Source organism: Geospiza fortis, unplaced genomic scaffold (genome assembly GCF_000277835.1).
Source record: "Geospiza fortis unplaced genomic scaffold, GeoFor_1.0 scaffold130, whole genome shotgun sequence".
NCBI classification, from domain to species: domain Eukaryota; kingdom Metazoa; phylum Chordata; class Aves; order Passeriformes; family Thraupidae; genus Geospiza; species Geospiza fortis.
The window spans coordinates 16532773-16558245 of record NW_005054300.1 but is presented as its reverse complement, the minus strand read 5'-3'; the positions used below and the strand labels follow the sequence as shown (position 1 = coordinate 16558245).

General features: G+C 39.3%; 1 protein-coding gene across 2 annotated transcripts in view; it reads right to left on the bottom strand.

Annotated features, from left to right (window-relative positions):
* The window catches only part of RET (ret proto-oncogene), a 73075-nt gene that overhangs the window by 12188 nt on the left and 35414 nt on the right, over nt 1-25473 (bottom strand). For both annotated transcript variants that reach the window (XM_031063768.1, XM_031063769.1), the window contains exons 2-13: nt 19902-20153; nt 18033-18326; nt 17325-17566; nt 16086-16287; nt 15430-15629; nt 10997-11255; nt 9725-9850; nt 8838-8948; nt 6178-6297; nt 5306-5562; nt 4036-4183; nt 696-803 (exon numbers count right to left, since the gene is read on the bottom strand). In XM_031063768.1, coding sequence (XP_030919628.1) covers nt 696-803; nt 4036-4183; nt 5306-5562; nt 6178-6297; nt 8838-8948; nt 9725-9850; nt 10997-11255; nt 15430-15629; nt 16086-16287; nt 17325-17566; nt 18033-18326; nt 19902-20153 — 2319 coding nt within the window. The remainder of the gene's footprint in view (nt 1-695; nt 804-4035; nt 4184-5305; nt 5563-6177; nt 6298-8837; nt 8949-9724; nt 9851-10996; nt 11256-15429; nt 15630-16085; nt 16288-17324; nt 17567-18032; nt 18327-19901; nt 20154-25473) is intronic.

Sequence of the window (25473 nt, the reverse complement as noted above, 5' to 3'; positions counted from 1 at the left end):
GGAAGAGAATGTTGCCATGCCCCCTCATTTAAAATGAGCAATTCCTATGCACAACACAATTTGCCTCACTGGCAATTCATAATACATGTGTCTGCAGATTTTACCCCTTGAAACATGCTTGTTGATGACTATGGCTTTTAGAAACCATTTCATAACCAGAGGCGGACAATAGTTTTGAGACAGTGGAAGAAAACTGAATATCAACCTAACTATCCAGCTACCTTCATCTATTTATGGCTGTAGTTGTCTATTTACATTGCTTTAGTATAAATAATAACAACAATAATGAAAACTCAATTAAACTTGAAATATAACTCATATTTGAAAACACTGCTTATTAACATAATATAAAAATATATTGATTGGAAGAGAATTTGTAGGAGACTTGTTAATTTAAAATAGCTTCAGAATCAAAATGTGCATTGAGGAAAACCCCAGGAAGAATGCTTAGTTACACTGAATTAGTATTTCCCTTTTCTTTCAAGTATTGCTTTTTAATATTTTTAATACTGTGTTAATTTAATATAATTTAAGATTTTTAATAATGTTTTTTAATTTTTTAGGGTTTTTTTCACCCAACAGCAAATCTAAAGGATGATCAGCAATTATTAAGCAGTGGTTGAAATCCACCAACAAACTGCATTTCATTTCCTTTCTGAATGGTTTCATCTTAGTAACAAGCTTTTAGTATTTACCATCTTGACTGCAGGCTCCATAAAGTTTGATGACATGAGGATGGCTGACTTGTTTCAGAAGGTTGAACTCTGACAGGAGATCTCGCAGCTCACTCTGGGAAGCATTTTCTGCAGAAAGTGACCAAACACACAGTTTTGGTTAGGAAAGCATCACTCAAGAGTTCTCTATGTAAAGACTGAAATATGAGATCTGCCATCTGTCCCAGAGTTAGCAAGAGGTTGGAAAACTCCGTTCCTCCACACAGAGGAGAAATTTTCCCATCTCTGGTGTCCTGCAGCCATTCACATCAGAACCAAGTGAATGTGACTGCTGCTGCTCTGGCTTGGTAGCAGCCTGCTCTGCCCTGATACTAATGACTGCAGAACAAGGAGGCCAGGCAGGAATCAGGAGCAGAGTCTGTAATGTCTTAAAGATGCCATGAAATTATTACAGACCTTTTCTGGTGTTCTAAAGCAACTTATTTAGGGTGAATCAGTGCAATAAAAGCTTCAGAAGCATATGAAAGCCAAGCTCTCATGCTGATCAAACAAAAATAGACTCGCTCACTCCTTCTCCTAAATACATTTTCCAACAGAGTTAAAATCCACTAATCTACTGGCTTACTCTTGTAGCATACATCCAGATTTAGAGTTCAGAAGCTAAATGTACAGTACAAACTGATTTCACTGTGGGACATGTATGCAGACTTCACTGATGTCAGTGAAAATCATGTGGCAACATATGGTCCCAACAGGCTTTCTTAGCCTTTCAAGTGCTTTGCCTTTTTGCAGGATTCTTCAGACTGACAAGCTTCCTCTTTGAGTGCACTGGGGCTTGAAGGAGATCCCTAGTCATAAAGACACTATAGGTCAGAGAAAAACCTTCTTCTTCCTCATCCTTAATCTCTCTGACACACAGAACCAGTCTGGGTAGTTTCTCCAATGTCATTACTGGGCATTGACAAGGATGTGTTCATCTCATCCTGATTTAAGGATAATAAAAACAAGTTTGGCTTCTGCTCTTTGGTACTGTACTGTGTGCTTTTTTCATAAAGGCTGTGAGCGCCAAAGGATTTATTTGCCTATTCAAGTGTGACCAGTTTGGCCTCCTTATAAAAACAGTTATTCTGCTCTACTGTTATGTTTGTATCAGAACTACACGTTTGTATCTGCCTTGTATTATCTTGTCAGAATCTGCACTCAGAATAGAGAATCTTCTACTGCAGGGAGAACAGTATCAGCTGGTCTCTCACTAATGATAAAGACTACAAAAAGCACATATTTATGTAAAACAAAAATCAAGAATGTCAACTTAATGCCTGTAAGAAAAGTCCTATTTTTGTAGTTCTGGAGCTATGTAACGTGAACAAACAGAACAAAGCAAAGCTGACCATGTACCATACCTGTTTGTCTACCCAAAAAAACTAACGTCAGATGGAGACACTTAGCTCCATCAGCGGCTTTAGGCCACTCATTTTAACAAACTGAATAATTTGTATTTATGTATTGGTTGGTGTTTTCCCCTTTAATTTTATTGTAATGAGGGCATTCATATCAGGTAGGAGGTCAAATTTAGTTAATATGAGAAAAGTGGTAATAATGGGCTGAAAAAAAATTACCCATCTGTTCCTTTAAACCTCCATCCACAGCTCCAAGACTATTTTGGCTCAGGCCATTGCTCCCTGTTCCCTCCACAGTACCTAGCACCAAGCTGTCAGAGAAGGGAGAGTCCTGCCCTGGTCTGTTCTTACCCAGATTGTGCCCATCTACCCAGCCGAGGCAGGAGATCTCTTTCATGCAATAAGAGGCAATAACATTCTGGTGTGCCTAGCACTGCCCTTTAAAGATCACTCAGTGTCTAACAGTCCCAAACACTTGGACAAATGACCTGCTCTGCATCTGGTACAGGGAAAGTATGGGTGGCGCTGGCCTGATCCAAACTAACTGCCCTTTGTCCTTCCTGGCAGCACTGCAGAGGCCACTGAAGCTAATGCACTGGTCCTTATGCCTCAGTTGTCATGTAAAGTTAGCTAACAGTAAAGTTAAGCCAATAATAGCACATAAATATTTGCAGAATGACAGATGCTCTCCACAGTCAAGCTGGAAAACGGAATTTCAGGAGACTATCTGCAATTTAATTTACATTACAGAGGGATTCATTAGAGCTTGAAGTATTACTGTAAATGTCAGATCAATTTATTAAAATAAGGCGCTTAAAATAAAGGTTTACTCCTTCACATTGTCAATTTAGTCTATTCTGTCCTTCATAATAGATAGGGAAAACTGAATGTCAAACCATCTGCAAGTAGAAGCAACATTTTTACCACTATGTCTTAGAATCTGAACTGAGTCACATGTTGATGAAAATGTCCTAGAAAAAGCAGTGTCACTAAGTGCACAAATAAACATGAGATGAAATAATGACTATTGTGTTGACTACGTAATACAATCTAGGTCATTACTTGAGTATTACAAGTAATAGTTAAAAAATCTTCACTTCTGAAAAATCTTAGTTCCTAAACTTCCTCCATGTGACCTGCACCTCTTGCAATGAAGGCATGCACTGCATAATGCATTTACTTCTTAGGTAAAGGGGTGAGATATGCAGCATCTTTCCTCTCAAGGAGGAGCAAATGTAATGAGAAATGTTATTCTTCTCATTACCATTTCTGTAATGTTACCATTACAGAAATGGTAATAAGAATAACATTTCCCTGAAATGACATGCTTTTACTTGTAAGCAGCAGTGAATGGTTCAGTGCAAGGTCTCCTATTATCAGCTTAACATTATCTAGGCATACTTTGTTCCCTGCAGGTTTAAATTCTTAGGGTAAACTGAAGGCAGCAGGAGACAGCACTGGGTTATTCAAGCCATTTTGACAGAGCTCCTAGTGATTGAAAAGCAGATCAGAAAGTATAAAACTAGACAGAATCCTCAATCAGGAGAGTAAGTTTTAACAGGTTTGTTCTGTCTCCACATATGATTATCACATGATTTATTTAAAAAGTTTTGTCCAAGGAAACTGGATAGAGGAAAAGACTCAGAGAGCTTTAACAAACCCTTGCAATATTCCCATCAACGCCAAACAGAATTGAATATATTTGCTATGTTAAGACAGAGGCTCCTTACACATCACGATTTAGAATTTCTTACTTGGATCAATGTGATGCTAACTGCTAAAGTCACAAATCTGCAGATTGTGACTGTCAGAATGCATCAGAATGCTGGAAGAAAGAGAGGCTGCGGCACTGTTGGGTTTTCAGCCGACCTTTTGCTTTCACACAAGCCCCTCTTCAAATCTATACAGAGGTTACCACAAATAGTTTGCAGATTATTTCAAAAGCCCCAGTGGGAAGTTACCTTTCAGCATTTTCACTGCCACAGTGGTATAGCCGGCCCTTCCCTTAAGTCGGAACGCTGTCGCCTTGACGACCTTTCCAAATTCTCCTTCTCCAAGAGTCTTGCCCAGAACTAGGTTCTTCCGAGGGAATTCCCACTTTGGATCTTCCTGCAGGAGAGAAAAGAAACCCTGTGAGATGAAGCAAGGAAAGGAGTGGCTCTTGCTAGGGAATAGGTGCACTTCAGTGTGCAGTCTTTGGTTGCTCTTTTTATCAGTGAGTTCTTATAAAAGCTTCTGGGTATCAAGGTATTTTGCAAATGTATTTTCCCGTACCTGAAAACCTTCAAAAGAGGCTATACAGGTAGTCAGTCTGTGAATAATTGATTGTATTTACAGGTCTGGGAAATTGGGTACAAATGAAAAATGAAGTGATACAGGATAAATCCTTGTGTTCAGAATAACTATGAATATGTAACTTTCATGGAGAAGTTTTACTCACAGAATAAGGTTTTCCCTTAAGAATTGATCAGAGACAACAATCATCCTCTTATAAAAGTAGCGCTAATAAGCCTTAAGGTTGTAAAATTATGACAGATGTACAAACCAGACAAGAAACTAAAGCAAATAGAGCACAAGGTTTGTGAAAACTTCACTACCTAACACTCACATAGATCTGATGCCGCCATATAAAGCAGCAGTGTTTCTCCACCATGCTGGCTCATGAAAACACCGCATCTCACAGAAATCCTGGGTAGTGTGTAATCCAAAGCAGGAAAAAATAAAGGTTTGACAGCATGACTGTGCAGAAGTCCTTACATGTGGGTAAAACTCCCACACCAACTGATATCTACAATGTGTGTATCAGAAATCAGGAAGAGATCTCAGGAGGGATTTTTTGTAATGTTTGAAACTTAGCCTTGTTGTAGTACTTTGGCACATCACAGAGAGTAAAAACCTGCTGATTGCTAGTGCTTAACTGGACAGTGTTAAAAGTAAAACCACAGTACTGTCAGATGCAGTTACATCAGTAAAAATCATTGGCTTAAATTAACCTAAAATGTTACAATGTATTAAAGCATAATAAAAAAGGAGAGAACATACTGGCCTTATAGAGCAAATTAAAATGTTCATCCAATTACTCACGAAGTACCTTCAGTGCATGTGATTTCCAGTGCTGCTATTTGAAGGTAATGGGTGCTTCCATGAATGGACTGCATTCCTGTAACAACATCTGCATGCACAAACAAGGCCGACACCAAAAGAGAGCATGCCAAGCAGCATCAGGCTTACTGGTATTTTGAAGGTGTCCACAGCCACCTGGTTCTCCATGGAGTCCAGGGAAGGGCGGCGGACGTTGCTGGAGGAGTAGCTGATGGGGTAGGACTGCGCGGGGCGCCGGAACGTCATCTCGGCGGAGGCGATGGGCGCCTTCGGGGAGTTCTTGTGGTAGCGGTGGATGCAGTAGAAAGAAACCAGCACGGAGATGACAAAGCACAGCACCACTGCCCCTGTGATCACTGTTTTGCACACGTCATCACACAGTTGCTCTGTAGACCAAAAAGAGCTTCTTAGAACTTTCCTTGTGGCCTCTTACTTCTCGATAATAATTCAGTTTTAAAGATGCTAACTATTTCATTCTATGTTTATTATTAGCCAAAATACAAAAGATTTTAAATATCCATTATCTGTTTCAAAGAACTGCACAGAAAGGTCAAGGAAAAAAATAATGCACTCCTCCTCCTGACACCATGGGTGATGGTTATCTCTAACATTTTGAAGCTGAGATTTTTCAGAAATTATCAGGAAGCTGGAATTACTTGAAAGTAATAGAAATAATTATTCTAATTCTCCTAGCTGCTTCTACAAATATCAGGTAAACCTCACTGAAATGCAAATGCTGCTGCAAATCAAAGGATGACCGACTTGTTTGTCAAGTAGTAAAGAATAAAAATGAATCCTTAGCCATGGCTATAAATAACACATTCTGGAAATTTTCAGGCTCCATAGTGGATGTCAAGGTGCCAGCTCCTCACTAGTTTTGTATTAGCAGTCTCTGACCAAAGATATGGCTTATTAACATGGCCACAAGTGCAGACAGTTCTATTTGTACACATGATGTATACAGAGAAAAAGATTACTACCAGAACAGCAGCTAGACTTACCTTTGATATCATCTTTCTCACAATAACAATTCTGTCTTGGGAAGCAGTAACAAATCCCATGTCCTGACTTAATTCCAAGATTTCCAATGCCTTTCCCATGGCCACCAATAATGTTTCCACCTAATCAAATACAGACAACAGGCTAAGATTCTTACATGTAGGTAAAGGGAAAAGAAAAGACTCAGTTTTCCATGGGTTTACCCCAGTATGAATCTGAAATTGAACCAGGGAGCACAGTGCAGGGATAATGACAGGAGCTCCTGAGGGAGATGGAAGACAATAAATTCTGAAATTTCTGAGATCCTGAAATGGGAGGACCTTGTATTGTTTAAACATTAGTCCTCATTAGCTGTTACTGAGTTCTGTTCCTGCTTCTGATGCTGATTTCCCCACACCTTGGAAAAGTCAGCCTACTGTTCTAGGTATCATTAGTTCCATCGTCACATGGAGATAACACTTAACCAATCACCTCTACAAAATGCCACAGGACAGTCTAGTCAAAGCACTAAGAGTAAACGCCTAGTGCAAGCGATAAAAAAATGAACTGCACTATCTAAAAATGCATTATTTAATATTAGTAAAAGAACTGCAGAAACTCGTACTCTTGATTTCAAGTAGTTCTTCATGCAGAGTAACAGCAACTGCATTTCCAAGTAAATAATTTTTTTCTGTATATGTTATAAAAATGACGATTAGCAGTGACATTTTTATCGCTAAACAGCCTTTATCACAAAGAGCATTTTACAGGCAGCTCAGGTTAATTTTGGAAGAGAGACTGCTGAGTCACCGCCCTCTGAGCTGATACTTAAAATCACTGGTGTTCCCAAAAATTACTCATTATCCTCCCTGCCTCTCTCCAGCCAACTTCCTCCAACAGGAAGAGGTGATGAAATAAAGTTTCCATTTGCCACAGAAATTGTATGCATTTATCTGTATCTGCCTATGTTTGAAAACCTGGAAGTAGATGGAAGCAGGGAATGAGCCAGTCCTACCTAACCTGTTCTTGAGCAGTTGCTTACTACATGAAAGTTTCTTGCTAAGAATGCAATTAGGTTGCCTCTAAGTGATAGGCACAGCCACAGCACCAGCTGCTTCAGCTGAGTGCCCTTGAATGTAATATTCATAGTGTTACTGTGAGAAAGCATTTTTGGGACTCAAGGACATAGCCATCATAATGACAAATGAATTACAGAAATAAGTATTTTCACAACCTAAAGAATATCCTTGGTCTTAACACATCTTGGCCTATTTATTGTTTGCCATTTCCAAAGAAATGTCCCCTGCCAGTAAAGCTGATAAAATGGTACTCCTGCAGCTCTGAGCTCCCAGAACACACTCATTTTTTTGTCTGCAAGTATACTGCTTTCGGGCATCAGCCCAGGTTCTCAATTGTGTCAAGTCATGTACACAATTATTCAGCTTAGGTGTTAAAAGGGCTTGCATAACATCCTGAAAACTTGTCTTACTCGCCTGCTTATTATCCAGAAAGACAATAATTCTTTTGAGCAAAACATTTGATGATGCATATGTTGTATATATTTTAGTACTGCAGCCCCTGGCACAAATATTTCCACTTTCAAAATGACAAATTATTGCAACTATTACCAATAAAGAATTCTGTTCAGATGATTAGAGAAGTTACTTGCATTTCCTTCAAGCATTTCTCCCACTTAAAGGGTTGTTTTTATACACTCTGATGAAATAATTATCTTTCTGATAACACTAATTTACAATACACAGTCCATTCTTGCATGTAAGAAATACTAAGAAGCCTCTTTAGTAATTAATTTCATAGAAGAACATTAAGTTCCAGGCTTTAAGAAAATGCTAGTTCCTCTAAGACTCCATTTTAAAATCTCAACTTGAAGTATATGATGTCAGAGTCAGAAGCAGCATTCAAGAAACATGTGACTTTATTCCTGAATTAGACTGTCAGATAAAAAGATCCACTTAAAAATTATCATCTCTCAAAAGATGGAAATTGCTCAAGAGAATTACACAGTTTTTTCTACCCTGTGTATCTTCAGAGTGAGTTGTGAGCTTGCAGGTATTCACAGGTATATGAGTAGAGTGTAGAAATATATGGTCAAGTAAAAAGATCCAACATAAACACATTTAAATTCTTCCTTCATAAATTCTGCTTATATGAGTATCTGCCTGAATCTTCAAATAGGTAAGGCATTGGATCATTCTGAATGCCACCTGTCAAAAAAGGGCAGCTACATTTCCCCAGATGATCTTTTGTATACACATTGATTTTAAACAGAAATTTGTTTCTTCTCACTTATTTACGCAGGAGCTCAAATAGGCTGGTTCCTCTCATATTGTACGTGAGCTAGGAAGTGGGGCACTAACGTGCCTAGAACCTGAACCTCTTCAGCAAGTACCTCTGCTGAAAATCACCACTTGTGAAGGAACAGGCAGCAGAATGGGAACTGCTGAGAATACCTTATCCCTCCAACAGTCAGCCAATGGTGTCACCTGCCTGGCTCAAAAAAGGTCAAGATTAATTCCCATAACCTTAACTCAACTGTATGATTCAAATACAAGTGTGACACTGCAGAGATGTTGAGCTTGTAAAAGTATCTGCACTAGGCCAAGTGACATTTGAGAAGCGATCAGAGGTGTAACAGAAAAGCCCATCCTAAAACGTTCCCTACTTGTGCAGTCTTGGGGACACACAGCCGGGTCTCTGCCCTCCACCACATCACAGATTCCATCTGGACAAGTCTTGATGCTCGGGGTGCACGTGGAGTAGTTTGTGGTGATCCCTGTTAACAGAGAAACAGCTGCACTAATACCACAAGAAAGGAAAGTTCATTGTATCTTCTCAGGGCACACTAACACTCCAAACCACAGGTTATGGTGCTTTAAAATGAACATCTATGACTGCAAGCACCTGCTAAAGTAACAGGCAAGACAACAAATGGAAGAAACCATTTTTTGCTATCTTTTCTGCTTTTCACAGCCCTCTGGTCATGTCACTTGCAGTTACTGTGAATACAGCTTGAGAAAGAGCTGGCTGACCACTCTGAGACTGAAGAGCAGTTTTCACATCTGAGGATTTCTCTACACAATTTCACCCACTTGAATAAGAGGGTTACAAGTGGTTGTAGAGAATGTATGACACTTGTGCAGTTTGAAGGGATCAAGCACTGATACAGAATCGTTGTTCTGGAAGAGTCGAGCGCTGTCACCAGTCAGATCTGTGCTCCAGAGCACAGAAAAAGACACTGCTTTGTGTTCACTGTCTGCTGGGTGCACCTGCTCCAGCCACACTGCTGCAAGCTCAGTTCACTTCCTGCTGGTTTATGTATCATGTTCAGCATCACCAAGGACAGGATGAAGAATGGCCCTTCCAACTTCACCTCATTTTCCTTTTTAGTGCATACTTCATATGGGTATTATGATTATTTTTTTTAGCCCCAGCTTCTGTGTAGTTCACCATACCATATTTTCCAGCCAGAATAATTCAGTTTGTATCTATGGAACTCAAAGGCACAATTACAACCAAACAGAAGTTTGACTTCACACAACATAAATGTACCTTTCCCACTTCCCTGTCTCCACTGGCATCTTCCTGTTAGCACTCCCAGGCCACCACACTCTTCACATTCAGCACGGTGCTTACTTATAGCACAAGAGTCAGGACAGTCCTCTTCTTTTTTTAAAACTGTTGGGAAAAATTCAGGACAAGGGAAATGAGCACACAAGCAGGTCAGCTCAGAAGAGGAAATCTGGTTTTAGGGATAGATAGGAAGGAAAGACAGATGAACAAAGCAGTGAAAGACTGAAAACTGACTGACCCAATTATCAGTAAACTTAGAGAACAATTAAAGAAAAGCCCAGGTGCTCCCTCTCTGTGAAATAAAAGATGAACAGCAAGATCATGAAGGCATGGTTATGTCTGCTTGACAGCACACTGTCACTGCCTAGAACTACAGATATATGCAAACATATTGATAACAGAAGAATGGAGAGCACAAACACCTACAGCTTCATATAGAATGTTTAATTAGGGGGAAATACTTAGTTCTTGGGCTAACACAGTAGTAACCCAAAGAGCACCAGCTAGAAATGTGTGTTTTCAGACAATATGAGGCTTACAAAAGGAAAAATCCACTGCATGTTTTTGTTTCTTTTGCTTCAAACCATGTGCTCTTCTCACAGGAGTTCTGAACTGATAAATGTAACAGAGGTGTTGATCAGGTACAATTGTACAGTTTTGCATAAAGTGAATATAGTTTGCAGAGAAATGAGTATGTTTCCAGTGAAATCCTCCTCTGTGGGTGTTACAGGATATTTTTAACTTCCTTCCCCGTAAGGGTGGGTCATCAGACTGCCCTTAAGAACTTGAATTCAATGTGATTGCTACATGAATACTAAGAAAACTATTAAAAAATTGTAGAGAGAAGGGAGGAGAAAAATCAGTGAACAAACATACTTAGGCCATATAGTTCTTTCTTAAAATATATAGATAAACACACACATACCCCTATGGATCCTTTTTCTTCTTCCACATGAATATGTGAAATACAAAATAAAGGTCACACACACACTCTAAAGATTCTTCTTAATCATCATGAACATTATGAATTGCATAAAATATCTCACCTTTCTGTACGTTAGTTCTTCAAACAAACAGCTACTACAGGAAGGCACGAATCAAAATTCAAAATCCAAACTCTGTGATCCATTATCTTGCAGCTAAGACTCGGTTTTATAGTTAATGCCGTCATTTTACAGATCACCCTGCCACTGCATCACCTCACACCAGTAACACTTGCTAATAAATCAATAGTTCGACAGGGGTACTTACGAGTCCCTTCCAGGACAACAGTGAGGAGGGTTTTGGTGTGCTTCCGGCTCTGCTTGTCAGTAGCTTGCACTGTGTACTGTATTTCTTTGCACTCAGGTCTGCGCAGCACAGAGGGCTCATTCACATAGAGGCTCCCAAATTTGTCCTCTCGGCCTTGCAGAATGCTGACAGGATTGCAGCTCGAGTTGGGGGACAGCAACTTGTAGGTGATGTTTACACCACGGAATTTCATGCAGTTTTCAATGCAGATCTTTCCTACCTAAGCTCAAACACCAACAAAGAAATCACAGACAGGAACAAAACTGTACACAAAAAATACTTAGTGCTTCTTAAAAATATCTGAAAGGAAATGGAGCATACTATGACTTGCCAAATTCAGTGTTTATTTGGGGTTTCTAAATTAGTTATTTTCCTACAAATGCAGTATGTAAATGCTTTAAATGTGATTTATTCTCAGTAAATTGAGACTTAAAGCATTAACTGTTGTCTTCAGACGAGCAGTGAAAATGCAAAAAGCCTTGACACAGACTCAGTGGTATTTGGTGCCTACTGCTAATGGGCAGCAATGTTCAGTGGGAACAAGACCCTGAGACATGGGAAATTCTGAGTTCAATCTCTGTTCTGTCTCAGGCTGACCATTGAAAAAACTTTTGTCATCGTTGAAAAATCAAAGAGCTCAGCATGAACAAAGCTGAGACACTCTTCAAATAACATAGAAATTGCTATTACATAATTTTTGTAATATTACAGTCAAAAAGTTTCTGGTCAGAAGAGCTCTCTGAAGGCCTTAAAAGGAATAAGAACGTCATTGTTTCCCATTTGCAATTTTAAAACATTTTAATCTAAAAACGAAAATATGATGGTTTGCCACATTTGAACTCCTGTGTGCCAGAGTATCTAGGCTAGAACACTCAGTCTAAAACACATCATCTAAGAAGCACAGGAATGTAAAGCCCCATGTCCTGTCCAGCTCCTACAGGAACTGATCCAAGGCTCACTTTGGTTTTTCCATTTACAAGAGTGGGATTTTGATCAGGCCCAGAGGCATTGGCTTTCTTTGCAGGGAAAACCACAATGTGAAGGGTGGGGTGTTATTGAAAGGAACTTGGTGATGGATTACTTTCAAATGCTGCAGTTAAGAAATGTTTTCAAGAAACACCACTGCTGGTAAAAGCATATCTCTACATCTTGGTTCCAGCATTCTGACTAAGGAATGTTATAAAACAAAGACGTTTTTGTGTACTAAGACCTCTTCCCATGAACCTGGACTATTTAAAGTCAGAGAAGAAGCCTTTGCAGTTCTAGAAGCATATTTTGTTATAGGATAATCCCACTTCATCTAACTTATTTCCATTCACATCACTGATGGGTCATTTGGCACCATTTCTGTCAGGATTTTAGGTGGCAGGATAACACAGAAAGACTATTAAAGCCATCAAAAGCAAGGGCATTTCTTTCTGGCTGTCTCCTCTGCACAACATGCTGGGACTGGCAAGAAGAAGAAGAAGACAAGATTTCCACTGTTCATAAACTCTGTCTAGACACAAGGTCTAGACACGTCCCTTCCAGAAGCACGTCAGCGCAGCTTTGGTGCCGCGCTGCAACTGGCAGTGCTCTGCTACTGCTCAGATGGTGCTCCTTGGAGGAGGAGAACACAGTGATGATCCTGGCATTAACCTTTGCACAGACCACCCTGAACTGCCCTTTCTGCCTACTCTGTCATAACTGCTCTTTCCAGGCGCCTTTTTCATCACAAGCAATTTCCTTCAGTGGGGTTGGAGAAGACCCTGTAAATTCAGATACCCCATAAAATCTGAAGAGCAGATCAGCCAGTTTATTCCTTAGAAGAGCACATTGGCCAGTTTTGCTTTCTCCATATAATTAGAGAAGAAGCTACAAAGGCCTCCCTCAAGAAATTTCTATGAGAAAAACAGACATTCTCTTTTTGCCTAATTCCGCTGAGGAAAGCCCAACCTCGTAACTTTGCTCTGCTCCACAAGTTCTGGAGCCAGCTCAGCTCTCAGGCGCAGCAAAACACAACTCCAGAAGAAAAAGATAAAAACAGCTACTTCCCCCTTCTCATGAGGGTGAAAAAACAAGTAATCAGGGTAAAGGGTAGTCAGGTTTAACATCAGCTCACAGGGGAGGAACCTACAAATTTGCAAGACTCTCAATAGTTAACACAGATATACCATTATTAGAAATAAGAACAGAAAGATCCATCTTTCAAGTTCCAATGTTTAATAAAGTCTGGATAATGATACTGTTCCTCTTCACTGAATTCCAGGAACATTTGGACATATAACCTCTCTAAAAATCTCAGCCAATGTTATTCATCATTTGTCTCAGTAAATGTCAATAGAGCTTTAAGTCCTTTGATAAGTTAAATGCCACTGGGCAAGCCTGCACTGTCAGGCCATGCTTCTGTTATTCAATTCATTTAGCTGCTCAAATAGACAAATGGCATCAGCCCAGCAGTTAATAATTTCTTCACGCTCCTGTGTTTTCCTTAGGGCAGGAGACAGTTCAGCCTTCATATTGATTTGGCCCAGTACTTTCCCTGACTACTCTGGCACATCAAGGCCAATTATGCAGCCAACCTTAATAATGTGAAGTGCTGGGGACTAAGCTGCTTACACTGACTTGTGCTCCAAGCTGAGCATACTGTAAATTCAAATCCAGTTTCACAAGTAAGTGGATGACACTTGAACTAACTGAGAACACCACCTCCAGAGCCAGGATGAGTTTTGCACTTCGCTGCTCAGGAATCAGAACAAAATCTCTTTGTGAATTTGTGTTTAGGCAGCACAAAGAAAAAGATCTCCTCCCAGAAACTTGGAGCTCTTGCCAGGAACAGTTTTTCCTGCTACTACTGCCACCCAGTGAAAATGCACAATTAGTGCAAAATGACAGTGTTTTCAAAGATCCTAAAATTCCTTTTCAGATGTTTGACTCTCATGACAATATTCCACATCAGTAGCTTTAAAATTCAAGTGGCTTTTTTGCTTTGCACCCTAAAACTAAAAAAAATTCACATACTCTCAGATTTTAAAATTGAAGTGTTCAAGTCATCTAGGATATGCATAGATAACCATGGTTGTCCAAATTTAATCTGGAACTCATTCATTCACAATAATATTGTATGCATACACCTATATATAAAAAACATGCATACAGAAAACAACCCAACCAATTCATTAATCTAAATTCATACACACCTAACAGGTAAGTGTCCACATTTGTTTCAACTGCAGACATGTTGCGACACAGACACAAGAGTTCTGGATGCAAGAGTTAGACCTTGAGTATCTTACATACCTGTGTTATTTTTTCTTTTAGGGGGAAACCCAGGTTTCATCCCATCTCCAGGCAACAGGCAAGGGTAAAGCTTTCACAGCCTGGTGCTACAAAAGCCTCAAACCTAACATCAGAAATAATTTGATCTGCACAAAAAGAACAGACTATCCTCTGAAGTTTCTAACCAACTGCAAACTGAAAAACTGCAGCCACAAGGCATCATGAAATATCATAAAGGAGTAGCTTTTGTAGTGAGGCACCCACATGAGCACACTTGGTACCTTTCTCTTATTTAGGATATTCAGTGCAGACTATGGACAACGCATTTCACCAGATTAGATATAATAACATGCAATACATCTAACTTCCCTTTTTCGTTCTTTTTAAAATTAGCCAGAGGCTCAAAGATTAATAAAACTTAATTCTTCCTTAAAATTCTTCTAATGAATTGGTTTTTTCTGCAATTGGGATGACCATATTTTAATCTCAGTCCTCCTCTCTGCTACAATACTTACAAGGCACGCTTTCCAACCCTTCCAGACACAAAAGGGTTCATCACTGATGTTTTTAATATTCACTTTCATAATATTAATTGCATTGAACTAGTGCCTTATTAATGTACATGTTTCATAGGAATTACATTGTAATTTTCACCTGACTAATGTCAGCCTGCTAGAAAGTGTCTCTGGAAATCATTATTAATGGCAATGGGGGTGATTAAGCTAAAACAAGGTTAAATTAGGAAACACATGAATTACTAACTAGCCATTACCTAAAGAAAAGCTATTAATATACTGAGACTCCAATAGCTGGACAAATGCCTTTGGTTTGCCCTTGACATTGTTGCAGTTATTCATGCCTAAGCCACTCATGGTTGCAAGTCCTCCTGTCCACAACATGTTATTTCTCTCCATCAGTACTTCCATGTGTGGCTCCTCCTGTTACTACATGGTGGGAGAGGTAGTGCCCAGCCTACCTGCTACCTCCTACATCCAGCAACAATCACAATGATAACACATTTTTCAGTGATTCTGCTTAAAACAGTTAAAACCAACAAGGGCTGCAACACATCTGGCCCAGTGATCCAGCTCGTAAGCTCCATCAGAAAGGGGATGCATAATTAACATGGTTCTTACTTGTGCAAAACGTTCAGCATTTCTGTTCACCGTGAACTGGTAAGTTATGTTTGAAAACTGAATGCTGACAGGGAGGATGGAGACATTGAAATGGAGCATCACCGATCTTTCTGGGCCATGGAATTCTGTGTCATTCACCAAAACATCCAGCTGGAAGGAACGATGCTCTGTGACTGAAATGCTTTTATTCAGTACCAGTTCTGTGAAGGAAAAGATTCATCTATTAGCATCCCACATTATCTGCAAATGCATCTTTTAATACTGCAAGCCCAACAAAAATAGATGCACCAAATTTAATTATACACATCCAAGTTTCCTAATAGGAAACAGAAGGCAACTTAAATATGAAATATGTTCTTAAGCTCTCTGTCATTCAAGATGTTTGGGAGGCCTTCTTCCCTTCCACCAACAAGCCAAGAATCCTACAATCAAAACCTCTTGCTTATCAGTTTATACACCGTCATTCCATACACTCCCTACTGCAGAGATGCACAAGCTCCATTTTTTCAGTACATATTTAAAACTCGGTGTTTTATTTACATGACATTTCTCAGCTTTATTTGGCTCAATACTTACAAAATGCTCAGAAAAATTCAAGAATAATTGGTCATCTATTAAAAAGCAACTTGTCCTTTATTTGAAGAAAGAGTCCTTACTGTACTCGTGCCGAGTTCCCCTCACTTGGCTGCCATTTGGGCTGAAATGGATTTCATCAAAGATGTGCTCTACACGAAATGTTTCACTTATCCAGGGATCGTCAGTAATGATGGTTCCTGTGTATTTCTTTCTGCTGCTTTCAAGGGGATAAATAGGTGTGGTGTCTGCATCGTACACAGTCAGCGTGGAAAGAACAGTGCCCTGGTAGGAAACAATAAATGGCACTGCTGAAGGACCTGAAGCTGTCTTCTTCTAGTAACCGTTCTGGAGATTGAAATACTGGTCAAACAAGACCTTACAACTTTCACTGAAACCCAGGCAAATGTATTCATAAGTGTCTTGTCAAGACTTGTTCTAGTCAGGAGATGGCAGCAAACTCCTAAAATCAGTCTTCTCCCTTCCAGACACAAATACGATCAAAATGTACTTTGAAGGGAAAATTGACTACCAAGAGATCTTGCTGTTAGGAAACAGAAGTTCTCTCATGAAACACACATTGTTTATGCCCCCCCACAAGAAGTCTTCTCTATTCACATTAACTTAAAAAGGGTCATTGCTCCTCTAAGAGCCCAAGAGCCCACATGTGTACGTCTCTACTGAAGCAAGGGCTGTGTGTGTACAGGGGCACCAAGGACACCCAGGGATTCAGACCTCTTGAAAGATCAGCTTGGCACAGCAAGGGAAAAATTAAAACCATTAAAACAAGATTCTGGAGCTCGCCATTAACTCCATAGGTGCAGTGGTTTGTCTGTAGAAGTCAACCACTACTTCTACAGCATCCTAATAAATGTTCTGAACATAGTCCTGATACATTACACAGATTTGCATGTATGGGACAGGCATGCACATAACACTTGCTCTAATAAACCATTTTAATCCCCTGAGGGAAGCAACCCCATAACAAACAGAGCAGAGCACAGTATGGAGAGACCCAGAGCGATCCTGACCACAGACTCAATTGTCCATTCTGACCTTGGAAACTGCTCAAATTTCTTCACAGTCTTTAATCACTAACCCAAACTCCTCCTTCTTTAGGATCTGAGCAAGACATAATTTGGGGCAAAGGAATCCTACAAACAGCATTTTACAATGATAGCTCTACAGAGCATAGTATGGTGATAGGCTTGTTGCCAAGATCCATTATCCAGGCAGAACACAATGCTTCCCAGGAGTCCTGCCTCCCACTGCTGTGCCCGTACTTCCAGGGACTACGTAAAGGAGAACATTACCAACATTACCTCTTTCCTGTTGAACTCCACGACAGCATCTGCAGTATCAGTGCCATTGGGAAGGAAGGGAGGAGAGTCATCTTCATCTAACACATTCACCAGGAAAGGCACCTCCACCTGCATTTCCCTGAGCCCCTCTCTGACGGTGCACTTGGCAATGAGCTCGTATCTCTCCCTCTCCTCCCGGTCCAGGCGCTGCGTCACCCGCACGCTGGTGGTGTTCTCGTTGTACCGAAAGGGAACTTCTTCCCCTGCAGAACACGCACAGCCACAATCACCTACTGTACAGGGCTCTGATGGCTTTAATAGTTTTCTGCAGTTCAGTAAATCCATTTGGATAGCATGACTGCATAATAAAAGATTCAGAAGTGAAACAGAAGGAACTTGTGTGGTTGCATTAGAGTAGGGAGAAAGCAGAGAATGTATGGGAAGATTCTACAGTTTAGAAGCAGCACAGTTTAAAGCTCAGGATTATTCTCAGTCTACTTCTAGAAGATATAAAATTCTAAAACTGATCTTTTCTTTAGGGAAGGGGATAGTCCTCCTTCCCATTTCCTCTATGTATCTCAAAGGCAAAATCTTCAGGCTCAGTTTAGGTTTGTAAAGGAACTTCCTTTATAGAATCAAATCTAGATGGTCTACTACAAAAGAGTTCTTTTAACAGTGCAGCTGCTTGAATCTATTGCTAGTACGTGAGCGGCTCAGATCCTGTTTTACCTGCAAGCAGTTTGTAGGAAATGCTGAGATTCTGACACAGATGATGAACTGAGGGTAACCGGAGCTGATGAAATGTACCAGGTGGTTTATTCTCCTTGATGTGAAAGGAGAGATCCATTTCTGTGAAGCAAAGCTGCCTTGCTGTCAGGGAACTGCAAGTTGATGCAGTAGCATTGATCAAAGAGAGTAAAACCGTGGTGCGCGTAGCAGAGTCACATTCCTTCTCTTGGAAAGGGTGGGATGAAAGGAAGACATACAGCATCACCTTGGACAATGGCATCCAATTTCCTACAGCTTCAGGAGGAAAAAATCACCATAAGAAATATTTTACAGAAGACAAGCCAACATTTCTTTTCCTTATATTCTACCCTAGTCCATTATTCCATAAATCCTATTATGTGGCAAAGCAACTCTCCAGTATGCCAGATGCTGGTGGGAAGACCATATACCTTAATAATCCAAATAAGCCTAAAACTATAGGGTTTGGCACTAATTTTGCATTATAGAATCTCAAAACCTGTATCAGCATTCTGTCTGTAAGACATTGACATAAAAACATGTCACTGGCAGTAATGAACTCTTTGTGAGGTCTGCTTTTTGAAGAGACTAGAGCAGAGTGGGGTGGAAAACAGGAAAAATAATGCATGAGATGGCAACAGATACTCAGGACAAATCCCTATCACGACTAACATTTCAGTCACAGCATTCCAACAGTACAAACCAAATTGTCTAGGTTCAGAGAACAGATTGCTTCATCGTTTTCAACTATGAAGAGGTGGGCAAAAGATAAAATCAAAGTTAAAATCAACCTGTGGCATCTACTAATACATCAAGACTTGTTTTGATTCCCTTGACTACAGACAGCACAGTAATATCTCTGTAATAGATCTAACTCACTTGAAAAGAAGTTTAGGTCACTTTGATCTGTATGAACAAAACAAGGCTCTCGGGTGTTAAGTAGCTGTTCCTCCTTTGTTCAGCACAAATATTTGATATACATGAATGCCAAGTACCACAAATGGATGAAATATCAAACACTCAGCACTTCAAAAATAAAGCATTAAGTGTCTGAAGTTGAAAATTTCAACATCAAGGCACCTAAGTCTGAAGGTAGTGTTGATATATGGATCTTACAAACTGAAGACAGTTACTACAGACTCTCTTCAACAGTAAAATTTCTGCAACTGAGCACAGTGGTATGCCATTAACTCCTCATCCATTTCCTCCTCCACCATCTAATGATAACTAATTTCCTCATAGATCACAATCACCAAAACCAATTTAGTGCTAGAGCATAAAAGAAGAGTAAAAACTCCCGAGATAATGAACTTTTGTAGTTCAACAGTAAGCTTCTCTAACAAAAGCAAACCTCAAGAGATGGAGAGAGGTACAATTAACCATTTCTTCTAAGAGCTCTTTGGTGTTACATGCAAACATAATTTGTGAATCCAAGTCACCAGAATTCAAGGACCATTTATATAAGAATCTGAACCACTCTCACAGCATTTGTCTTGGAATCCCTAACGCAATGGAACTGGTCTAACTTTCATCAGCAGATAAACAAACTGCAAATTTCAGTGTAAAGCTGTGACCTATACCGCTATGAAATGCAGAAAAAATATTTCCAGTAATGCAACTGTCCCACCCTACTAGAACCTCCCAGTGTGAGTAACAGGATCTCTCCCAGGTCAGCATCTGCTTTGGCATACTGCTGTGGATTTCACTGGGTCTGGTTCCTCATTTTAAAAGGTCAGATGTGTTTTTTTCAAATTTGATGCTCATCTTCCAATGGAGAGATCTCATTGTCTGAATGTATTTTTCTTTAAGAACAGATACCTCAAGAAGAAAAGCTGGTTTTCTCATACTTACACAGCATGTTGAAGTCCTCTCTATCCAGGCTTTTGGTGAGGTAGAGAAGTCCTGTTTCTTCTCTGATTTGGAACCAATTATTTCCTTGTGGCCTTGCTCGAGGAACTTTGAGATTGTGACACAGATGAAAGTGGGCCACTTCCTCTCGCGAATCCCTCAAGGCATGGATGCGCAGGAGCGGCGTTCCTGCCGGCTCGTCAATGTAGACATTCTCTGAGTACTCCTTCCTGGGGAAGTAGAGACCCAAGGCCACTGCAAAGGAAGGAGCACGAGAGAAGAGGCAGGGACAGTTAAATGATTTTGGCACTGCTGTTTTCTTAATAGATGTGTTTCCAAAGAAACAAAGGTTTCATTCTCTAAGAAGTAAAGAACCATTAAAAAATATGTGGAAAAAGGTAGATCCTCATCTCTTGTAAATAAATACAGTTTTACTTCAGTGAAGCCAAGGACACAGCCACCAAAAATATGGCCTATTGTTTATGTTCAGTTACAAAATTAACTGCTTTTTGAAAGCAAAGCAGGTTTGCTGTAGACAAGGCTCAGTTTAAGATGAACACTTAAAGAAGCTCTGCTTGCCAAATTTTGTTTAAGTTCCTATCTGGTGCTCTCAGTTGTAATTTCATCAGCTCACAGATGATATTCAAAGGAGGAAAAAAAAACCTCCTAGATGAAATCACACACTTTAAAAGCCTTTAAACATGTTCTCTGTTGACAGAAAACACAAAAATGAGTCTTTTTGGCTCCCTCCTTTCTAAACAGGCCAGCATGATACTTTTAGTACAGAAAATGGTAGTTTAAAAAAATACTGAGAGTGTTTTAAGTATTTTAAATATGATAGATGGGAAAGTTGAAAAGTGAGGGAGAAGGGAAATGTAAATTTCTTTTTTAGTACAATGACTGTGACTGACCTGATCATTTCCCACCCTGGCACTGAAGGCATTTACATTTAGTAGGGCTCAACTGCCCCTTGGTGCTGGTTTCTTCAGCTGATCTCACCTCACCAGGTCACTGTGCAATGGCCTCTCTACCTGTTTGCAGTGCTTCCCTTCCAATTTCACTTCTTGCAAATGTGGTCACAGGGGAATGCCTGATTGGCAAGGAGGGGACAAAGTGATGCTCACACAGACTGAAGTACTGAACTCTCACTCCTGGACTTTACAAGCACTGACAGTCAGTGCTTGCTCTCATCCAATTTGAATACTTGAATACTACAGAATTATGCATCACTTCATCCAACTGATGTGGATGTCAGGCATATAAAAAGCTCACACATCTGCTGAACAAATGTAAACAATAACAACTTCCATATGTTACTAATATAAAGCTCTCTCAGTTTAAATCAAGCCAGATACAACTGGAAATGATGGTAATGCAGAAGTAAAACTAGGAGTATACAAACATCTTCAAAACAGCATCAGGCTGTAGCACATATTTATTCTGCATTAGTATTGGATCCATACACTGTTCTACTGAATGGAGTGCACCACAAACAAACTGTAAACAAGAGACCTCTAATTTCATTTAGAAATACCACAGAAACCATTGTACCTTGCAATGATTCAGACATCATCTGTATCCCTGGATGCAATTACATACATCAGGTTTTCAGAGGCCCATTATTTTTTTCTACATATATTTTGCAATATATGAATAAAGTGTTAAAGTAATATGGTAGGTGAATTCGTTCCGAAGGAATTAATTCATGGAGAGCCCAACCAGAGTATTTTTGAGAGTTTTAGGAAAGCATTAACTCTTGACATTTTCTGTCCAGGAAAAAAAATTATTACTTTTGATTCTGGCGCTATCACCCTCTCTTCTTTGTAAGTAAGATTCCTGAATATTTGTATTAAATCACAAATATTCTTTTCAGTCCCTCCATCTTTTTTGAAGTACAGGGAAACTTGGGGAATAGGTGCTGCTAGAACTCCTAACAAATGGGCTCAGTAACAACAGGAATAAGGTGATAGCCAAATACAAAGCCCATTCCAAGTGCAAGTAAATAGACCCCCTTGAGGTATTTTGTGTAAAAACTTGATTTTAAAACAATGAAAATTTCTTCATGAAAAATTCAACACTGAAAATTCACTACTCAAGGCTAAAAAATTACTTCCAACTCACAAATGCATACAAATGAGGCTTACACAACAGTGGCTGCTATTTCCTTATTTCCAAGACTGGGGTGAACAGTCCCGTGTGCAGTACAAGAACCAGCACCACTGCAGAGATACAAAATCACCTCCAGCAGAAGGAGTTTATACAGAGTATACATAAACAATACCACTGTGTATCGTGGGAAGTGGAAAGGGAGAAAAATGGAGTATTTTGACTTGCAATTATTTGCTTCCTTATCTTAAACAAGTGTGCTAATCTTTAAATGCTTTGCTCTGCAAATGAGGGCTCACACTGCACGCAGGTACAGTCATGTTCAACCAAGCACATAAATAATTATGACAGACATGGCCACTTGAGTGCCTGAAACCTGGCGCACAACTACATCTCAGCAGAGTCAGCATCCCCACTGCTCTGCATTTGAAAGAAAAGGCTAATATTGATGCTGCAGACTCTGAAGTTCTTTGGCATCAGTTCATAGGAGTCTTCTCCATTGTCAGAAAGGGGAAAATCCTGTAATATAAAAAAATCTGATTTCTCTGTAAATAACAAAAATGCAAGACAATGCTTTGTATTTTGAAGAGAGAGGATCCCTTACCAAAATAATTTAGCATTTACACACTAATTAGCTGGAAATGTATTTCACAAGTTTCAAAGCCACTTCAAGGAATTTGAAAAAGCGGCTGTAAGAGATTTAAATAGACACATGCTCTTTTTCTACTCAATTGAAACCTAGAACTGATTAAACTAAACTGTCCATCAAAAATGTTAGTTTTTAGTACAAAGCAGACTTCCATATTGAGGACAATACCCAAAGACAGTTTTATGTGACACCAGTGAATATGTCAAATTTTCATATTTTACTTAGAAAACAAGTATTTGAAGTGAAGAGTCTTTACAACACTGCAAAATAAATAATTATATACATAAATATATATATATATTTATATAAAAATTTAATTAAGCCATGTAGCAAGATTCACCCAGTGTTGTGAAATTACTGGGATTTTGTAAAGTGGTTTGTGTCACTCTGACTCAGCACTGAAAAAGATGAGAGATATGCAACAGACTGCCCAGGTCACAACCACTCTCTGCATATAAATCTTTGGAGGCTAATTTTAAAGGAGACCTTTGAAGTAGAAATGTAGCACCCACTTCTCAGAGGTGTGTTCATTCCTTTAAGCCCTAGTGAGTTAAAACCAGATTCAACCAACTTGCCATCTGGCAAGTATGCTGCAGGAGGAAGAGGTTCTAATCCTGGCCACAGCTCCTTGTGTCCTGAAAAAAAATCCATTTCCAAGGATTTGTGCAAGCTTCCTATGGAAGCCAGATGGAGTTTTTAATGAATCTGCCATTTAAATAAAGAGGAATTGAGATGGTTACATTCAAAACTGATGGTTAAAGTGCTTTTGCTTAGGAATTAAAAGCAGAGAAAAATTTTGCGTTACAATCTTGAAATGCACCACAAGAAGCTTGTAGCTCCGTAGCATCACAAAATCATTAAAACATTCTGGCATCTCTGAACATTGTTTTAGAGGACACTTCAACTCTCCATACTACAATCAGCACAGGAAACATGGCAAGCTCTGATGGATGAGCAATATTATTGGATAATAATAGCGTATCAGTAACACACAGAAGAGAAAAGTGATCACGTTTAAGCGGATGTAATGCTACTAACTAATAGCTCCTACAGGAAATAGATACAGTTATGACAGCAGTTTTCCAGTGCAGGGAGAGAAAGCAGGTAAAATGAGAGTGGAGAAATGAGATTATATGTACTTTGAAGCCTTCATGATTGCCTTTTGAAATAAGGCAATTTTTCATGTGGCTTTTTTCCAGTCATGAATGATTAGGTAAATAATGCCTTTTTTGATACAAATTGATTTTTTCTGAACACAATTTGCTCTACAAAACTTTAGATGTTTTTAATGATTTTTATGCTTGCCACTATTGTCTTGAGTAGCATGTGGGGATGGCTCTTGATGAAAACTGTTAAAGTGACTACAGCAACATTATATTCTTAATATCAACCTTGGTGACAGAAAACACAGTTTAACATTTGAGTCACAAAATGAAGGAGAAGGAAATTTTTATTAGGTATAGAAGAAGACTTGACTGTAAGGCATTCTCCCAAACAATGCCTGTAACCATCTTTCAAGGTACAACTACAGACTTCAAACAAATAGTTTTGAACTAGCAGATGTCTTATGAAGTTCATAGTCAAACTTCAAAGTTTGAATGACCACTGCTTCGTTTAGGTTACACTAGGCAGTTGAATAAAAAGTTTACTCTTGATTTTAAAAAATCCAAATGGCCAAAATATAACATTACTCACTGAAGTTATTTTGGGTTTCATTACTGACATAATTGAAAACTCTCTCTCGAGCCTGAGTGTCTGTTACCTTCATACTTCTTTTCACTAGTTCCTGTTGGTACAGTTTTGTCCAGTAAATTAAAATCTTCACAGATCTCAAGGTGCCTCGGTTTCATTACTGACATAATTGAAAACTTTCTCTCGAGCCTGAGGGTCTGTTACCTTCAATCCCCTTTCACTAGTTCCTGTTGGTACACTTTTGTCCAGTAAATGAAAATCTTCACAGATCTCAAGGTGCCTGCTGGATGAATATGCATTTAAAAACAATAGGACCAGTTTAGTTTTTTAAAAAGAAAAAAGAAAAAAAAATCGGCAAAATGGAAATGATGGTTGTTTTTCGTTCAGCAAGTAGTATATACCTATACAACCTACACCTGACAAAACTTATGCAGAGCTTCTCAACTTTTTGGAGGAAAACAAAACAATTTATTTAGAACAGAACAGCCCCAGGCAAGCAAAATCTTTAATCCAGAATTGACATGCAACTCCAAGAAGAGGGAGATGCTTTTAATGCAATGATTACCCTGCCAATGTAACATACAGGATTTAATAACATAACAGATGAACATGGGAGTCTGTTGTTAATAATCCTCCATTTGTTGCACAGCATCAGATTTCAACAGGCAATTATCTGTCAAGCTTAGTTTTGTGTTCCTGAAATAATTATCTTTACTTCTGACAAGTAGCCATTATGTTCCATTACTAATATTAATATACCTAATGTTCAATTCATCAGAGAACAAGGCCAGTAATACACTTTCCTATTTTAAATTAAAGGACTTGCCCACTTAATTCCCTTCTAGTCTCTACATAATTAGGAAATAAACTTGCCCTCATAAACCAAAAAGTCCGTAATTTAGGAAAAACACTGTCACCTGACAGAAAAGTAGTATGGAAGAGCAGAGCTAGAAACACCACTTTGGATTCAATGGTCAGCTGTGCCGGGACCCTGATCTGCCTTCAGTGCCCACCCAGCCAGGCAGCAGGGAGAGCCAGGCTCCCAGGCACCACGCAGGGCATGTGCCTTTCACACAAGCACAAGTCACAGAACTTCTCCTAGTTTTATACAAAAACTTCAGTCAAATT